The 20,578-nt window shown below is 39.5% G+C and overlaps 1 protein-coding gene across 1 annotated transcript; it reads right to left on the bottom strand.

Moving 5' to 3' along the window:
* Positions 1-536: 536 nt before the first annotated feature.
* On the bottom strand, positions 537-18,556 carry irf8 (interferon regulatory factor 8). Its single transcript, XM_052028271.1, has 9 exons — positions 18,223-18,556; positions 17,883-18,069; positions 16,166-16,349; positions 14,588-14,673; positions 11,558-11,663; positions 9,647-9,697; positions 8,759-9,136; positions 3,123-3,241; positions 537-2,997 (listed from the first exon to the last, which is right to left on the bottom strand). Exons 1-9 carry the CDS (start codon positions 18,228-18,230, stop codon positions 2,818-2,820), a joined length of 1,299 nt encoding a protein of 432 aa, XP_051884231.1. The 5' UTR covers positions 18,231-18,556; the 3' UTR covers positions 537-2,817.
* Positions 18,557-20,578: the final 2,022 nt, after the last annotated feature.

Here is a 20,578-nt window from a genome sequence, read left to right as displayed (position 1 = left end):
AGCCATTACTAGATACCACATTCAGCACTACTGACTGGAGTTGATATTTTTAGGAAATTACCTCTCACATGTGTACACTGAATCATGTGCAAGTCATCCAAAACTCTTCTCTCTTTGTGGATGTGCATAGAACTCTTGAATTGCAACTAAATGCAGATGTTCTACTTCCTGTACAAATGTTCTAAATGATGATACACACACAGAGTGGTGGGTGCCTGGAATGCGCTGCCAGGGGTAGTAGTGGAGGCCGATACAACAGAGACGTTTAAAAGGCTCTTAGATAGGCACGTGAATTTGCAAAGAATGGAGGGATATGGACATTGTGTAGGCAGCAGGGATTTAGTTTAGTTTAATTGGTTCGGCACAACATCATGGGCTGAAGGGCCTGTTCCTGTGCTGTACGGTTCCATATTCCATTTCCTCATCCCTTCCTAATCATCAATTGTAGAAACATGTACATTAGATCTGGCTAGACAGTGCTAGACTGAAGCAAGATTTCATCACAGTCAGCTGCAAAAAGGACAGGTTAATGCAAATAGCCTTAGAACATTTTATTGAATAAACAGACGAACAAAACTGGACTGTTCAGTTACACTATAGCTACTTGAATATTATAATTCAGGTCTTGTGGGAATAAGTGGTGGGAGGTGTTGTATTTGTGCAAGCAGCAATAGATATAGGAGCACCAAGTTTAATTATTCACGTTTGTGACTATTGCCCCATTTTTTTCCCCACATCAGAAGTTAATTTTTTTTACTTTTCATTTTGAGGGTCATTAACTTTGCTTAGTCATGAATCAAGTTATTTCGTCCATTTATCTGATGTTTTAATGGTTATATTTCCTGACTGTCACTGTTCCTGCACTGCTTAGATAACACAAATGTAAGAGAGTCATCAATAAATACATCGATAATTCAGGAGCAACATCCTTAATGAGGAAGGCGAGAATCTGGAAACCTGTACCACATATGGTTCAGTTGAGGTGAAGAGCATCAATGCCTTCAAGAGGAAGGTAGTTAAATACATTAGGGAGAAAAGAATAAAACAGTCTGTCACTCAGGCGTTAAAGCAAGACGAGATGACAAGCAAGGGTCATAAACACTGGCATTGACATGCTAGGTTAAATGGCCCAATTTAGCATGTGTGCATTAAGTGCATGTCCAAAAGGCTTGCATTTATTTAGCAGAAACATTATTAAGTAGGTTAACAGCAGGCACAGAGGAGTGTTGGCTGAGGGTATTCACTGTGCACACAAAAATTTCACTGGTCAAAAATAGTTACCTTTACAGCATCTTTGAGGAATTAAACTGAAGTGCATATGAATACAATCCATCAAAAATAACCGTCATTGAGGAAGCTGACATCCAATTAATGTAGTCAAAAATCAGAATTTTTTTTTAAGGCATAGCCAAGTTTGGAATCTAGCGAGGATTTAAATGGCAGATTTATTGTGTGTCCATGTATAATGGGGTTGAACAAAAAACATATGAGCTTTGGTGGGTGTGGAAAGAAAGATTCCAATGCAGAATTAGGAGTTCTTAGTAGCTTCTGATGAGACTGCCATCAATTTATCTTCCAAAGATTCTGTTTTCCTTTGTCACAGCAGCTGGTATATTAGTGCTGCATTCAATGCCTCGCCAGCAAAATAAATCGCATTCAAAGTAAAACTAGAATGGAACCAATATGTTTGTATTGTTTCATTAATTAAGGTATGCTCATTTTATGACTATTCAAAACAGTCTCACATGATGGATGACACTAATTTCAATGACTGCTACGGTGGCTGGTCTCATACGTCAGCCTTCTTATTGATGACAAACTAACTGCTGAGCAGGAAGGTTGGTTGTCAAGCACTACCTCAGAGACCCAAGCACAAAAATATAGACTGACATGCCAATGCAGTACTGAGGGAGTGCTTTCCAGCTGGAGATGCTACATTTTGGATGAGACATTAGATTGAGGTCTAGTCACCCCTCTCAAGTGGACAAATATTTCACAGTGCTATTTTGAAGAGCAGAAAAGTTATCACCTGTATCCTAACTAATACTTATCCTGCACTGAACATTATTAAAATATTATTCCATTGGTGCTTGTGCAACACAAAATGGCCAACAAATACCCTCCATTATAACAATGACCACACTTAAAAATAGAAGTACTTAATTGTCTGTAAAATATTTTGGAATGTCTTGAGATCAGGGAAGTTAATATAGAAGAAGTGCAAAGCTTTCTCACAATCACATATTTTGGTAGATTTATGCCAGTGAATTCAATCAAAGCTGTATTTCTGCTATCACATCTAACATCTCCAAGTTACTGCCCGACCTGAAATGCAAGTTTTGCCTGCTAATAAGTTTAAGAATTCAGCTGGAGATTTCTTGTTTTAAAAAAGCAAACTCATATCAATAAAATTGTACAGCAATTATAAAAAGGTGCAATTTATAAACTAGATTCATTTTAATCCATTGAAAATAATTTTTTCTAACTTTCTCTTAGAAATCCATCGTTCTCAATATATAATAAATATTTCTTTCACCGCAAGTCTCCTGACAGCAATGAATGGTATCACAGGCACAAGTCTGTTCAAAGCCTAATTTTTAATATAAACTCCTTTGACTTATTTTTCACAGTAAAAAATAAATGTATAAAATATATTTTACAACAATGCAGTATTGTTACAAAAAAATATTAACTGCAACAAAAACAAATAGAGATTGAGTACCTTGGCAATGCTATTAGCAACCAGCAATGAGGAACTTTCCCTTTAATGCTACCAATTTACACAAGTCTTTAGGTCACTGAAGCAGAGATAGTTTTTCAGCTTATTTGCTGGTTTTCGCTGAAGGCAGGTCTTGGGTACCCATAACTGTTCATGCAAAGTTCATGAAGAATCAGTTTGTCTTCTGCTGTTTCATTGGAAATCTGAAGGTTAATGTTTTCATAATTCCTTGCCTGAAGCACTGTTTGCAAAATCTGTTTGCTTTTCACCTGCTCAATCTGTGAAATGCAAAAGGGTAGGGAGAATGAAACATACTGTTACTTTATAGCAGATAAATGATTGTTCTAAGATGCACAAAGAATCACATGGTACAGCATTCTTATCCCTCTAATAATTTTCTCACCTCCACAATAATTAATTTTTTGCTTATGGGTTTCAGATCAGGAAACTCTTCTCCAAAGCATATAATCACTTTGTTATTCGGGGGCATGCACTGTGGGTTCTCTGCGCAAAGATGCATGGCTGCAAGAGAAGTTACATATTTTAATACAATGCACCACTGTCCCTGCTGCATTTTATACAGTCAGTTTCCTATTCACTTGCACTTGGAAAGAAATTGTCTGCATCCCGAACATACACAATTCTGTACATAACCAAGAGAGACAAGAGATTGTCCCCAGTGGGAACAAACACTAAACTTCCTCTAACATTCCCTCCAAACAAAAGTAGCGGTTGTAGGTTTTGACATGCTTTAAGAATTGCATACCAGTCATTTCCAGTGCTGACTAATCCCAATGATGGCTCTGGTTGACTGGATCTCAATAGATATCTATTAATAAATAACATTCAGAAGGTGATGTTCTTTTGCTTGAAACACTGAATTTAGCTTCTAAAACTAACAGCAAGTTTGGAAGGAATTAAATCCCAGTTGGAATGATCATCATAATTCTTGAGAATACAGTACAATTCTGTTGGACTGTACACAAATTTCATCCTGTTTCCATTGATTCAGTTAGGCAGCACTATGGTGTTCAACATACTGTGGTCAGGAGCACTTGGTACACATTTATCTGCTCATCAAAGCCTTGACCATGGCTAATACTATGATTGGCCAGGGATCTCCAGAAGAAAATCAGAATGTGTCAGTGCAAGGGATCCTTAAGGCAGCTTCAAGAGCAGGATTGACAGAGACCAGTGAATAGGTCCACTAGACAACCCGAGCCCAAGTGCACGTTCCTGGAGAAAGCGGAGAATCAATAGTGGTAACTAAGTAGCAGTTCACTTTGCAAGAGATACTGCCTATGCAAATCAAGGAAATTGGCATAACCAATAATGAAATACTTCCCATGCCATGCAATGTCACTTCACAGGCCATTCTGTCCATCAGATGATTAGTGATGGATGAGGAAACAAACTTAGGAAACAAAGCTCAGAATATTGTGCAATGCTACTCAGCAACTGTAACTCAAGAGTGTAATGATGCACAAGATGGATAACGTTTCATTGAATGAAAAGGTTCTGATTGAAGGTTATCAATCTGAAACCATAACTCTGTTTCTCTGTCCATATATGCCACCTGTTCTACTGAGTATTTCCAACATTTTCTGTTTTTCCTGTATTTCGATTGTCCACTAATCCAATTCTCCTCACCAACCCCGAGTGAGGTCACCATTTAACCTCTGCTGCTTTTTTCCAAAAAAAAGAATAAAAGACTTCTTCTGGTGAAAGTGTGTCATAAAAAAAATCACAGAACTACAGGAGCAAGCCACCCAGCCCATGTTGGCTTTCTGCTAATGTAAAGCAGTTAGTCCAAGGCCCTTGCTCAATATTCATGCAGTTGTTTCCTTCATGTGTGCTCCTAGTTCATTTTTATAAGCTATGATTGAATCTGCTTGTGTCAGACAGAGAATTCCAGCATACACCTACTTGCTCCGTTAAAAAGCTTTGCCTCTCACCTGTTACCCAAAATCTGTGTCCCACTTCGCAATCCTTCTTTCAAAGAGATTCTCTCCAATCACTTTGACCTTCCATGAATTTGAACATTTCAATCAAGCCATTTCTCAGTCACCTCTGTTCTAAAGGAGAAAACTCCAAACTTGTCTAGTATTGTGGAATCACAGCTGTCACTTATTACTTTTAATCATTCCAGGAATGATAGATTTCAGCAGCAGGACTGGAGAGCCTGGAATCATTCTCCTTGCAGCAGAGGAGATTGAGGGGAGATTTGACAGTTGTACAAGATCATGACTCATGCAGACAAGGTAGAAGAGCTGAAGCTGTCCCCAGTAGTAAATTATTCAAGGGTCAGAGATATAGATTTAAAATTTTGGGTAAATGATACAAGGAGGGGTATAAGAAAATCTTTATTATATGGAGAGTGGTTATGAAATAGAATTCATTGCCTATAAAAAGTGGTGGAGAGAGTAACAGAGCATTCAAAAGGGAATTGAATGGGCACTTGAGAAAGAATAACAGGCAGGTTTTGAGGAAGGACTGGAGGACTGGGATTAATGAGATTGCTCTAACAGATGCCAGCACACACTTGATGGGACAAATGGCATTTTTCAGGGCCATAACCGTTCTGTGATTTGCTCAGCATTATGGAAATGATATACTCCAATGAGGATTTAAGGTTAGTGCTGTTCACACCCATACAAACTTACAAAAAACAGAGTACCTTTAAATACCACCCCAACTCTAAATTAGTACGTTATGCTGACAGTGGCTTCCTCCTTTCCCCTGTTAAATACCGCGTGTCATATCAGATTGAGTCAAGGATACAAGGTCCAGTGAGCAGCCCAAAGCAGGTGAATCGATTTACTTTTGATACAATGGGCTAAAAAAAAGCAAGTTGTGGTCATGGTTAAGACAAAACTATATCTTAAATATTTTACATGAAGGTAATGAATTACTAGGACAGAATGAGGATTGCTGACCAACATAATCCTGTACTTTGTACATTATCCAATGAATTTGGGTTGCAGATGTTATTCTTCAGCAAGCAGGATTTGCATATTAAAATCACACAAACAATGTGGGAGTACGTTACAGGAAATATTTTCCCATTGTTCATGTTATAACAACACCCAAAGCAAAGAGTTCTAGCACCCAGCTGTGCCACAAGGGCGGGGGTGGAGGCACAGAGGATAATTTCAAATTTTAGTTAGTCAAAAGTTATGCCAAGAAATTGGTGTACTTTCTTTTGGTACAGTTAACATGTTCTGCTTGCCCAATAGGGTCTTCCACTGTGAAACAGGCCAAAAAAAAACTTAAGAAACAGTGTTAGTATGGATTACACCCAGCAACATCACTATAACAAGGCCCATGCAGTTCCTGATGAAAGCTGCAGAAAGAACTTTCAACTGGTACTCTGATCACTGGGAAGGACATCAGGTCTTAAAAACCTTTCTTGACGGCAGCCACAAAAATAGCTGCATTAAAAGGCTGCCGTGGAGGCATGGGAAAATGCAGGGGAGGGGATTGATGCATTGATCTTCTGAACATGGACACGATTGTCTACCCTGATTGAGTTCTATGCCATGAGGCAGCAGGTGATGGATGATGCAGAAATCACAGCAGGCAGCTCTGATGTGCACTGTATAAGAAAGCTGCAATCAGAAGTGAGGTTTCAAATATCTAGGGCATTGAAAACTGAAGCCAGCAGATGCTGCCTGCGGGATACTGATGTCAAATTGGAGACCATTTAATTATCACTTCATTGGCTATCTCAACACAGTGTGGTTCTACTAGGCTTTCAACTGTTCAAAGGTCATAGATTGCATCCAAAAGCTCCAATCTATTCCAGCAATGCAGGAGATATGCTGTGTAACCAGTAGGACTGATGCTGAAAAAACTAAAGGTGAACAGTGCACAGACATGCCCAAGCCAGTTTCCCAAAATGTAGAATTTCACCTGGAAATGACCAGTAGCGCAATCTAATCCAGGTGGGATCACTTCTATGTGTGATTGGTGTGTGGAAACAGGTGCTAATGGATCCAATTTCTGGACTAAATAGAAATGAAACAAAATTTGGCCTTCAGATCCCATTGAAGGTGGCAGACGCCAACATTCTGCCACAGCTTCTCCTGATTGTTCCCATAGGGAGGGGAGGCAGTCCCCCAGAATCATCCAGGACAGATACAACCAACTGACTGACCTACTTCTGTGGTAAATTTTCTATGGTTAGCCCAAGTCTGGAAATTCAACAAGGTCACTGATACAGGGTGATGATGGGCCAAACTCCCATCCTGTGATAATAACTCAGTCGCCAATCCCAAACCCCTTCTTTGGAATATTAAAATCTTCCCAAATGCCCACTTGACATAATTATATCTGAAGTGATTTCCAGCACTTTCCCCACAACATTCCCTGAACCCCCACACATCAGAAAGAACGTTTCTCCATTTCAGCTCGATCAGGTAAAGGTCACTTCTTCTTGATAGTTTTTCCAGGTGATTATATTGAGATAATGCCTATAAAAGTGACAGGAGCTAAATGTTTACCATCCTCTAACACAGTAGTACCTGTATTATATTTCAAATTTATCTATTCACCAAGGTCCAATGTGAATTATAGTTCCCTCTCTAACTGGGAAGCTAAATAGAGTACCCTTGAATGACCTCACTGTGCAACAGTATCAAAACTATATTTAAATCCTTCTGCTATTTTAAAAATAATAACATGATTGTGCAGAGTCAGCATGTGTTATTAAAGGGAACTTACACTTGACTATCGATTGAAGTTCTTTAAGGATGTACTTAGAGGAGGTTGCTGAGCAAGGTTAGAGCACATGGAATTGGAGGTAATATACTTGAGTGGATTCAGAGTTGGTTAATAGATAGACAACTACTAATAGGAATAAATGGGTCCTTCAAGTTGGCAGGCTGAGGATCCAGTTGTAACACTTACAAGTTCGCTGATGACATGAAACAAGGTAGGAATACAAGTACAGTTATGATGATGCAAAGAGACTTCACGAGGATATAGACAAGCTGAATGTGTGAACAAAAACATAACAGATGGAGTTGAATAATAGTGCAGGCTCAAGGAGCAAATGGCCTACTTTTGCTTCTTTCTTATGTTCTTAAAAGATATTAACACGTTTCTTTGAAACTGTTGTATCCCAGTGTTAATTGTCCCTAACACATCTCATTTCAACTCCATGGCATAACACAAAAGGTAGAAATTCCAATGAGCAAAATTCACATGCAGGTACTTAGTGATAATTGTCGTGGCTATTCATTTGACAATCCTGTGAGCTATTTTTGGGTGATCTCAACCCCTTTAAATGTTAATTCCTCCCTCCCACTGTGCAGGAAAACGTGTGGGCAAGGACATGATCAGCCCAACTCCAGAGATATTCACAGCTTCCAATACTTGCACCCACAGAAGGGTCAACCCAAGATGCCACGGCCCAGCACAAATCAGTGTCTCCAAGGAGGGAAAGCATTTGCAACTCACTCTTCCACATAAACTTGTTTTTTTTATGTAATCCCAGAAGACAGGCTAATCACAATGGTGGATTTAGAAATAAATTTGTGGCAATGGAAGTGTTTGACTGAGGCAGGTTAACACCCAATACCCAACTCCCTGCTTGTCACTGCCCAACAATCATGCCCCAATGCATCCATTATCCATGACCTTTATTGACCCATTGTTAAGTAACATCTCCATTTTAGCATTCACACCCTGGCTTCCATCCTTGCCCCTCCTGAGCTCTAACCTTCTCTAGCCCTACCATTCTCTGAAGACTCCAGCTCCTCCAATCCTGCCTTCCATCTCTCTGATTTTCATTGCTCTACTATTAGTGAACTAGTCTTCAGCTCTCAATGCCCTGAACTGTCTAAAGCTCTCTGCCCACCCCTCTCCTCCTTTTAGATGCTCGCTAAAAACTACCTGTTTGACCATTGTTTCAGAAACCTTTCCCAATCTCTCCTTGTGTGGCTTATTATTGCTTCTGTGCAGCATCTTTGGATATTCTATGATGTAAAGATGCAAATTAACCAATGTTATTTTTGATACAACAGGTGTAATACAAACCTTTCAGAAACTGCTTTGTGTCAAAAAGCTTTACTATCGCGTCTCTCTCCAGCTTGTTCGGCCTGTCAGCAAAAGGTGCACAGGGGCCACTCCAGAAAACTCTGCCTTGGCAGAGCCTTTTGATGTAGATGCCCTCGTTGTTGCTCAGTAGCAGCACCCCACGCTCCAGGTGAGTCAAGAGTTTGTTGGTAACCTGCTGTTGCCGAGGGTTCGCAATCTTGTTTGTAGGTGGGAACAGAACCTGCTCCATGCTTTCTGGACCTTCATTGGTGAGAGGAGCATGACGTACGGTGATTCTACAGCCATCGGATCGACAAATAGGAACCCGGGACATCGGAATTCCCCCATAGTAAAATGTGACTATCATTTGGCAAAATCCTAAAAGCAACATTTAAATAAAAGAATTACAGATGCTAGAAGTAGGAGTCTACAGGAAAACAAAACAGACAGGGGAACAATAGCTAATCGGAATACTCTACAAAAAGGATTAAACTGTGGAACTTGATATCCAAAATCCAAATCCCCTGTGGGAAGGGGGGAGATTCAAATTCAGATAACTAACTGAATATGGAATTAAAGTTGATAGGATTATGAAACCAGCAAACAATTGTTAAAAAATTCCAGACGTTCCTTTAGGAAAGGAAACCCGTCTTCACCCAGTCTCCCCAATAATTAGACCACAGCAATGTGGTCAACTCTTAACTGCCCTCTGACATTGACCAACAGACTGTTTAGTTCAAGGAACGATTAGGAATAAGTGTTAAACACTGGCCCTGCCAGCAGTGCTTACAAAAGTAAATTTAAAATGATAAATCCCTGCTCTCTAATCCCCATCAATAACAGAAGCATAAATGATTGAAATCAGAATAATAACTGTATCTTTGGTACCTGAATTAGGTTGCATGGGCCCGAAGTTATTGGTGTAATATAACATGGAGTCTGCAACCAAGAAAAAGGAAGTTATAGGCATTCTTAAATTTTTCCCCACAGGTTGAAGGAACATAGAAAGACATACTTATAACACTTCTTGCAATTAGTAAATGGTTTATTATTATTGGTAAATTGGTTACTATTGTCACGTGTACCAAGGTACAGTGAAAAACTTGTTTCACCTACCGTTCATACAGATCAATTCATTACGACAGTGCATTGAGGTAGTACAAGGTAAAACAATAACAGAATGCAGAATAAAGACGTTACAGAGCAAGTGGAGTGCAGGCAAACAACAAGGCGGAAGGTCATAACAAGGTAGGTTGTGAGGTCAAGAGTCCACCTCATTGTACCAGAGTCCTACAAAAGCGGGATAGATTCTTGGGACATCCCAATACATTTAATATCCTGTTAATAACCACTGGAGTATAGTCACAGTTATCATTTGGAGCATGCAAGTAGTTTATAGTTTGCTTAAAGTCAAAGTCCAGTTAATCTGTTTTTAGTTATGTTGGGAGTTTTCATCAAGACAAAATGCAATTAATTCAAAACCTTTTTCAAAATGAGATGCATATTAAAACCAAACACCTGCGAGGTTAATTTCATCTTTGTAGATTGGTCTTAAAGAGTTAACTACTGCATTGGCAGCACAAATTACCTTTTACATTGCTCTGATTTTTGTAAAATTATTATCTCCATCAAGTTCTATTGGCAAGTGAGACAAGGAAAGATAGAAAAGGGGCTACTCTTTCACACTGAAAATTAAACCTTACCCAGTGAGATAACTACATCATATAATCCAAGACCTGGTGACTATTATAACATGAAATAGGCATAATTGGGCTGGGTAGAGCAAAAGGCCTGGAGACTTTTAATAAATGGCTGGCTTTCATGCCAATGAATTTTTCTCCTTTTGCTAAATAAATTGGCTAAATTGCTTGAAACACAACCTAAAAGAATATAGCGTTCCAACTGTCCTTACTTCACTCTATCTTGCATAGGCCACAGGCCCTGAAAGTTAAACTGCGAATTTACACTGTGCAACATTATCTGCTTCATTATGCATTCCCCATGGGGGTTAGGCACCTCCAGTAAGGATAGCTTTATTGCCCGTCCAAATTGCCTTTGAGGTGGTAGCTGTGAATCCGAAATTTCTCTCCAATTTAAATATTCAGCAGATTTTTAAAACTTGTTTCAAATCCTTCCTCTTAGGCCACAGGGAAAGGAAACCTAGACACACAATGAGCATCAGGCCCTATTATCTCACTGTTCTATTTTAAGGAGACGTTGCTAAAATTCAATCATCCATTCTCAAACCACTTTCTTGATCTCTCACCTCAATAACTTGGATGATCTCCTATACTTGGTCTTGCATCTAGTACTTTGATACAGAAGTAAAAGATCAGCCATGATCTCACTGAACAGCAAAGCAGCCACAGCGGGAGGTCATTGGTGAAAAGGGAAGGTCATGTGATCTCTTCCCATGTCTGTTTCTTACATTCGAATAGGTTAGGCTATAATCTGCTGCAGTCTACCAGCCATGAGTAGAAGGTTCAGTCCAAGTTTATCTCAGATATTGATGAAGGTTTCTTTCACAACCAGAAAGATCCTGGTGGGAGCCTCAAAGAACATGGTCAACTTTCCTTGGTGAAGTACTTGCTATTTTCCTGACGATTTCTAATCATGACCGTTTAACAGATTTACAAGTACAGTTTTACTGCACAAAACAAAAATGGAGAACATGACCCACAGCCAACCTGTCTGACTCCCACTGGTAGGTCATAAACTACAATATTCCCTTTAAAATGCAAAGTAAAATCAAGACTAACATTTACCAGCCAATTATTTAAAAAGGATTTTTGTTTTTACCTTCAATGGTTTGTCGACCCCACCAGTCTAGTTGTGGTTGGCTTGTACGGTCCTCCTCTGGAGGAGAATGACTCCTCTTTATTATACCATTATAATCTGCAATAACCTGTAAATATTTAATTAAAAGGATATAACCAACTAGTTACTCATCAAGAACTTTGTTAATCAGTTTTTACAGGCAACATGCTCCATGTAATTCAACCTCGAATTCACAAACTAAGATGTCTTACTTGATTATATTGACAGCAAAGTACTCCATTAAAAAAAGGACTAAATGTATGATTTTATAAATGTATTACATCCACACAATTCAGTCTTAGTATCTCCTGCTCTCTTATTCTTCTCCTACTGCTGACCGTGTTTGATTTGGACGCCACGTGTAATACCAAGGAGAATAAAATTGGAAAGGAAAAAATAATAGGCCATATTTTGGGAACAACTGCCTCATTTCCAGAAAAAGTGTCAGGAAGTTTGGGATTTTCAGACATGTGTGGGAATGCAGAAATCCCAACCTTCCTGACAGCCATTTGTTTTTCTTTCAGTTCTGGGCTCAGAGGCGAACACAAGCAAAAACAGATGAGCACAGCGTACCATTAAGGAAGTGACCAGCCCAGCTAGGACAACGGCAATGTTTGCACTATGACCATATTGGTAAGAAACTCAAACATCCTTTGAGGCCCTAACATTGGGCTCCACATGGTGTCCACCAGCAGTGTGGAGAGTAGCAGCAATTCCCCCATCACTTCAGCTGGGGAATTCATTCCAACAGTTTATGCCAGGTTAGACCCTTAGTGAAGGGAGTTAGTGTAAAATTAAAAAGGATTCAGATTAATCTCACAGTGCCCCATGTGCAAGTAATGCAAGCCTGACAACACATGCATCTGGAATGAAATATGCAATGTGACCAATAAATCATTACATTGTTTGCAACTAAGATTTAGGATCCAGAATTGAGGCTCCATTCCTAGAATACATTCCACTTAAACGAGCATGCCAGTCAGAAAGCACTGCCTGCAATTCACAGCCAGACAAATCATGCCTCACAAACCAAGGATGTTGACATAGTAATTCTGAAACTGAGGTCCTCTTACTCATCAATATTACAAAAAGGTGTGCAAATAAAAGCCGCTTGTAGAACAGATTCACCTGCTCTTCGGTAAAGATCTCATTTATCCTTAAATGCTGGATCACCCAACACTTAAAGGTCATGTCCTCAATGCCAAGGAGATAAAGCACAAGGCACCCTGCCTCCTGACCGTTCATTTCTGTCCCAGCAACCTTTCTGCCGGCTTCACTGGAGTCAACACTTTAGCCTGGCTCAGTTAAAGGGCACAAGAAGGGGCGGAGGGGAAATTAAAGCATGTAAATACCCAACCAGGGGTTCATTCAGGATCTTTTAGTCTATTATATATTTGAACTAAGCTAAAAATGGGGACAAGAAAGAAAGATTGTATTAAAATCATTTTATAGTAAAGAACAGAAGCAGGAGGCAAGGCGGTGTGACAGCAGTCATGTTAAAGCAAAAGGTTTGAGTGGGCAAGAAAGGTCCTGGTAAATCTTCCACTCAAAAGTTACATATCACCATCATGCCATTCCAATGGGAGACAAGACTATTGTCTTTCTGCTAACAGTTCTTCACTAGCTTTTTCACAAAACCATAAGACTTGTGAACACTGGTAAGTGAAATGCTCTTTGTAAAGGATCTTGAGAATGGTCCTTATTTTGTAATTTTGGCTGCTGGTTACCATTATCACTAATATTCTTCTCTCAGGGAAGGAAATCTGGTTCTATTACCCACTATAACCTACATGTGACTTCAGGCCCACCAGTTTGCTGACTCTTAATTGCCTCCTCAGTTCAAACACCATTAGGGCTGAACAAATGCCAGGGACAGCCACAGATGAACAAATGATGCAACACAGGAATAAATTCATTATCAATTGGCTCATGTATATAGAAGTCTGCCAAAGTACTGTGATAAACTGCTCATATTTATCCCCCACAAGTGCAAGTTCAAGGCAAATGCAAAAGCCCCCATCTCATTGGCTGAGCTTTACTTGTGACTTTCACAAACCATAAATCTCCTCAGTACCTATACAGAGGAATCTGCCTGTGAGCCTGGCTCAGGAAAAGGCAGCCGACTCATTCAATGGAAATTTTATGGCTGCAAGGAAGAAAGGTAAATTCAAGGCAGATTTCGTTTTTAAATTACTTGTATTTCATTTTAAAAGTGCTTTGGACAACTTTATTTTATTTGCATGTTTAATCATTTTTTTTAAACTGTTTACTTGATTTTTAAATAGGTTTAGAATGACATTCATAAAATTACAAGGGACAGGATTGTCAGATGGCAAAGTTGGGGCGTGACTTCCTATCCGTCAATCATTTTCAGGATTGGGGTTTGTTCCCACCCACCAAGGAGACTGGATTACTTCAAGTTTAATGGATCCAAATGGGTCCCACAAACTTTCATCCAGCATATTCAACCTTCTGCTCAGTGCACCAACTCTGTGTCAAGTTTCAGGAAATGTGTGTGCTATGACTCTCAGCATGTCTCAAGACAAGTTTCAGCCCAACATTAAATCAATTGCCTGCTCATGGTTCAAGTAAGCACCCTTCAAAAGAACAAACAAGTCTCTCGGTATGTTGGCACACATTCTTCCCGCAATTGACATTAGCAAAGATGGACTAACCAACAACTAATCAGATATACTGTTGAGCACACAATGTATAAACTTATCACCAGATGGACTTGCATAGCTATGCTAGCTGCAACACATTAATTTTTAACTTGGGAAGGTAAAATGACTTGAAGCATTCCATAACCTCTTGCCAACATATGCCTTAGTGCTTCCTGAACAATGCACAATATAACACAATGAATGAAATTACTGATCTTTCATATTACTTTATATATTCAGAAGGCATTTTACTCAGAACAATAGCCAACGCACTAAGTCACATTATCCAGTTCTGCCAAGCCTGGCTAAAGCCTTAAAATACAAGAAGGTGAAAAAAAAAGACACGCACCTCCTTCACGAGGTCATCCGAGCCAGGTGGGCTACAATCCATATCAGTGATATCACCTTGTTCATTGGACAGATTGCCAAATTTACCTGTTTTAGAATTGAAGAGGGCACAGGATTCAGCCATTCTAGTAAGAATTTGTTAACTAATGGATCATCAATTGAAAGTGATAGTAATGCACATCCCACAAAGGACCTATTCAAGGAAATAGAGGAGTTTCTGAAAAAGAATTTAATGAGGAAAGCAGTATCTCTGTGTATATGCTCATGCCTGCATGGGAGTCGTCTTGCAAAGCACATTCACTTAACCTGCTTTGGAAAGAACCTCAGCTCCACGTCCATCAGTGACGGCCGCATCATCAATGCGGCACAATAGCGCAGCAGGGAGTGCTGCTGCCTCAAAGCCCCAGCAATCCAGATTCCATATTGACCTCCAGTGCTACTTGTGTGGAGTTTGCATGTTATTCCTTTGTCTGTATGGGTTTCTCCTGGTGGTCTGATCCTCTCCCATATCCCAAAGGTGTGTGGGTTGGTAGGTTAATTTACTACTGTAAATTACCCCTAATGTAGGTGGATGGTGAGAGAATCAGTGTGGAGCTGAACAGCACGTGGAAGAGAATAAGTGGGGCTCTGAGAGTGATGGGATTGCTCCAAAGGCCAGCATAGACTTGCTGGGCATACTAGCCTCTGTAATAATTTGGGAAAATAATAAATGCCCTGGATTACTGTCAGCTCTTGGAGGCAGATGTAACACTGCTACAGGTAATACACAGAGATCTGTCACCCAGTGGCCAGTGAGATCTAAGTACATGCCCTATTATTCCCTTATCTCTCAACAAAACTAAAGGGGGAACACAATGCAAGATCTAAATGTACAATCACTTCTTATATTTTCCAAAGACATTGTTGACTGCAATTATCTTCATTCCAGAATAGTGAATCAAACATTATTTTTATGAGTTTCTTCATTCCAAAAAAAAACAGGATTCCATGAACTGAAGTGATTCCTTCAGTTCAGCTGAACTTTTAAAGGAACTGTGCTGTGTTACACATCATTTTATCAGCTTGGAAAGACACATGGAAGGGCAATAATCTCTTCCTGCCTGAACCCAGGTTATTATGATTTCCTAAATAACTGCACATTCTTCAAGCTTGTTATATAATATTATCATATGACTGCATTATGCCCACTTGTTCAAATCCTCTCTGCTGTCATGCCTCCAACAAAAAAAACACAAATTTTGCGAACATGTTAAAAGCAGTGTCCTTCTTACATGAAGACAACAGCAAATTATTTTAACCAATTGTGCAGACAGATGTCAACTATCTTTTATTCAGTCACGAAGATAACTTCGTATGATGAAATTCATTATCTCTCTCAGGCAAAGGTCATGTCACTTTGGATAAGAATGACACCTAAGTTTATTTTTCCCTCTCACCTCCTCTATATTCCAGTAGTCAAACCTTAATTTACTCTACGTTTTAAACTAATTTACATTTAATCTAAAATCTACAAGACTCAACTCAAGACTTTGCAATTCAGTACAAGTGCATCTCATAGAACCACATAATGTACACTTACATTTCTGCTGTCCTTCAGGGACAATACGGTAAACCTTATATGGTTCTGAAATGTCAAGTTGCGAACGGTCTGTCACCTCTTCAAAGTCCGGGCTTTTGTTGAGTGCACAGCGAAGCCTCGTCTTCCACGTGGCAGGCTCTGCCTTCTCACCTTCTTTATACTTTCCTTTGAAGATGGCCCATGCCTACAAGCACAATGCAATATGTAAATCCTGATGACGAACTCAATACATGGTACACTTTTGTACACTTGAAGCCTTTAATGCAGTAACCTCACACATCTGTGCTCAATGTCTTTGCTGAAGATAATAGTTGACTTCTACTGCACACAAGCGTGACATTCTTTTCAGTGCACAGATGAGGATGTAAGATTACATTACTCTGCTTTGGTCTGGTGCATTATACACTTGGGGGGAAAGTGATAAAACTCCTCCTCAATCACACCTGCATTTGGAGGACATATGTTGCTAGAAACACTTAAGATATTGCTGTTATTGATGTTGAAGCTGAAAGTAATCATTAGATCTATTTAAGGTGCTCTTTTTAAAACAAATATCCCAAGTGGCAGTCTAGAAGTAGACTGGACCAGAGGTAAGAAAACTTTGTAGCTTGAGGTTTCTACACAAGAGTTTCAACTTAAATGTTTCAATGCAAGTGACAGAAATCTTGTTTCCATTTTTCAAATATATATTTTTCATAACTAAATAATATTTCATCAGAGAACTGCATTGTTAAAAAGACTTAAAAGAGCAAAGTGCACACACAAGAGCAAAAAGGAGTCAAAGTTACATTGCCCTAGATATACTGATAATGCCTGCACACTTCAAGACTGGACTTTAGTCCCAGGACTTTATACAGTAGCTGGGGCTTGTAACCCTGAATTCAGTACCGTACTAGAGGTATGTCAGGTTGTTCAACCCGTCACTGGAGAAAGCTCCCCAAACAACTCTGCAGCCCTAATATCGCCAATAAATGCAGTTGACTGAGCTGATTCTCTGACTTGATAGTGGAGTTACAAACGTACAACAGTTTTACAGTAGTTCCTTCCTTCATACCTCCAGCCAATCACATATTTTCAGAGATGATTTAATAAATGATTTATAGTTACTTATTTTTTAAAAGCTTCTTCACTGAAGCGTTCCTCAACTTACTGCATCTTAATTATCTACCGTACTTTCATAATATAACTATATAAACCACCTCATGACCATACGTCGAAGCGCTTATCTGACCAAAAAGAAAAATGTGATATTTTCTTTCAGAAGTTAATTTTTATAAATAGTAAAATGAGATTCTCTGTTATAAACGTGATATTAGGGGTAAATCTTACTTATTTCGCAGCTTTCAGAAAAAGATATCTCATGGTTTACATTTTGAAAGATTATGCAAATTGTTTTCCTGCAATACTGCACCTTTAGCTCAGCCCGCATTCAAAGAAAAACATCTGACATCAGTAAACTCAGTAACTTTCAATTAAGGTAACTTTCTGCAAGGCAGCTCACAGAAAGAGTCTCAACTTCGGCCTTGGAAGGTGCACATTTTACACCAATATCTTAGAGACCACTGTCATAACTACCCGCAGCGTAATAACCTTTCGTATTTCCCTTCGCACATCACCCTTCCTTACAATGAAGACAGACACATTAACTTCTGTAGGAATGAACACACTTTTAAGCACGCCACTTTCAACATCACAAACTCTTCCAAAATCCTCGTACTTTGAATATGGAAGCATCCACCTCCTGGTTGTAATCCTGTTTTCCGGCGTGTTTCCAGGGAATCCGGAATGTGACTCGCTGGTCATCATCCCAGACCAAGCCCGGGTATTGATCGCTGTCGATCTGATCGATTAACCACTGTTTGAGTCGGCGCATCCCGCTGCTGTTTTTATCGACCATCCCGATCCTGTAATTGCAACATCGTAATTCACTTCATGGGAGACTGTAAAACTATTTAATCACAGGAGAGATCTATGCATTAATGGAGATAAAATATTATTTTAGCACATTTGCACAAAGTTTGTAAACATTTCAAAGTTGCATTAAAGTGTTTGCTCACCCTTGCATCGTGACCCAGGAGCTCTGTGCCAGAAATCAGTCACCTAGCTGTGCTGTATTTCTCTTCCGCCTTCGTGAGTATAGTTAATGATAATTCCTTTAATTGCCCGTTCAAAATGCTTTGCAAACAATACCGTTTTATCCGGATTGAAGGCGGAGTTGGTAGGTTTATTTACTCTGTGGAAGGAGTGGCAACGCTCGCTGCCCTTCCAGTCGCTGACACTGAAACTCACCAAACGCCTCCCAAAGTTTCGCGCAGCGGGACCAATGAGTCGAGAGCAAGGGCGGTATTTCCTCCAAGAACCACCTTTTACAAGAAATCAGATGGGCAGAGTATCTCCCGTGGCGACCTGCAGCCTTTAGTGTTTCAGTGGTTTTCTGTGCAAGGTGTCAGGCTTGATGGCATTAAAACTTATGAAACGGGGGCACTTTATGTCACCTCTAATTGGCCTGCTATAATTTTAACAGCAGTGGCTGCGACGTGAGAGTGCAGAGGGGGATTTACTGAGAGGCGTGTTTTGGGGAATTTCCCTGGATCAGTACGCCTCCTCCTGTCTCGTCGTGGTAATAGTCTGAAGGAAAAAAAGTTTTCATTTTTGACCCATTGGTTTATTATCTCGTGAACCCTCAGTAAAATCTTTCCCCAGTTAAATTAAATTATGTTCCTGGTAGCCTCGACTTCTTTTCTGTACCATTCCCCATAGCCCTGATCTTTCAAAAAATCGTCTTTCTCCACCTTAAATACTTATAATGATTTATACAGACCTATACTGATTTATATCTGATATATACTGATCTATGCAGATCTATACTATATATTTTCTGGCTAGACCAGAAAAGGACAACAAATTTCCTTCCCCGAATTGCGTCAGTGAACTGGTAGGGTTTCCTTACAACAATCCAGTTGTTTCATGCTCTCTTTGCTTAATGGCATCTTTTTTATTCTTTGTTAATTTGCCTAATTGCCGGAGGGAAAACTTAAATTAAATTTCCACGATCATTAATCCGAACCTCTGGATCCCTAACTGGATGATTTAACCACGATGTTCCCATAGTTTAATTTCCATTGAATACGTTGACAGTTTTCACATTCACAATGGGAACTTTTGTTTTCTGACAAATTAAACAGTACTCAATTCACCAATCCTTTGTAACTTCGATGGTGATGGCGCTAAATCTTGTGCAGTAATTGTCCCATCACTTGTTCCTATGCTGTGGCTAAAGAGGAAATGGTGGATTTGCTAAGATTTTCATTTGATAAGGCGCCACATCAAAGATTATTATAGAAAACCTAAAGCTGGTGGTGTAAGAAGTAATTGATTGCCGTGATTAGAAGGTTGGCCAGCTGACAGGAAACAGATAGATAGTAGTTCTTCTTTGTTTGGTTGGCAAGATGTAACAAGTGGTGTGCCAAGGGTATCAGTACTGAAGCCTCAGCATCTTACAATTTGTATAGGTGACTTGGATTAAGGTATAGCTGTTGAATTTGTTGGCGACAGAACGATAGGAGGCAGAGTAAATTGTGAGGAGGGGGGTAAGGAGACTGCCATGGGATATGCAGGTTAAGTAACTGGGCAGACATTTGGCAAATGGAGTATAATGTAGACAGATGTGAAATTGAGAATTCTGGCAGAAAATAAAAACAAAGCATATTATATAAATGGATAGAAATTGTAGAGCTCTCAGATGCAGAGGAATCTGGAATGTCTTAGGTTAGTGAATAAGTACAGCTCAAAGAATGTTCGAATTCTTTACAGGAGTATTGAATATAAAAGGAGGAAGATTCTGCTGCAGTTCCTTAAGACATTGACGAGACTACAAATGGAATACTATGAGCTACTTAATTTAAAAATGATATAAATTTGCCTGAAGCAGTTCAGAGAAGATTTACTGAACTGATACCAGAAATGGGTGGGTTGTCTTCTGAGGAAATATTGCACAGGCTAGGCCTGTACCTGCTGGAGTTTAGAAAAGTGAGAGGGGATGATGAAACAGAAAAGATCCTGAGTTTTCTTGACAAAATGTGTGTGGGGAAGATGTTTCCTCTTGGGGAGAAACTAGAACTTGGGGACACTTTTTAAAAATAGAGGTCCACCCATTTTGATGAGGTTAAAAAAAAATCTCTCAAAGGGGCATGAGTCCATGGAACTCTTCCTCAAAGAGCAGTTGAAGCATAGTCTTTGAGTTGTTTTAAGGTGGATGGATTCCTGATAAGCGAGGAGATGAAAGGTTACAGGGATGCAGAGTTAAGGTTACCATCAGATCAGCCATTATTGATTGACGTAGCACACTTGATAGAGCCAAGTGACATTCATACATGGCATGATATCCAACTGTACTTTAAATAACCCATTGGT

The sequence above is a fragment of the Pristis pectinata genome, chromosome 13, assembly GCF_009764475.1.
Source record: "Pristis pectinata isolate sPriPec2 chromosome 13, sPriPec2.1.pri, whole genome shotgun sequence".
In the NCBI taxonomy this organism is placed as follows: domain Eukaryota; kingdom Metazoa; phylum Chordata; class Chondrichthyes; order Rhinopristiformes; family Pristidae; genus Pristis; species Pristis pectinata.
This window is presented reverse-complemented; position numbering and strand designations above follow the sequence as displayed.

Excerpts from the sequence above, each read along its gene's own strand:
- irf8 (XM_052028271.1), bottom strand. Across the intron at positions 9,698-11,557 it reads GGGTCGACAAACCATTGAAG|ACTCCATGTTATATTACACC; the intron begins GTAAAAACAAAA and ends TCTTGGTTGCAG. Across the intron at positions 3,242-8,758 it reads CACAAAGCAGTTTCTGAAAG|CCATGCATCTTTGCGCAGAG; the intron begins GTTTGTATTACA and ends CTTCTCTTGCAG.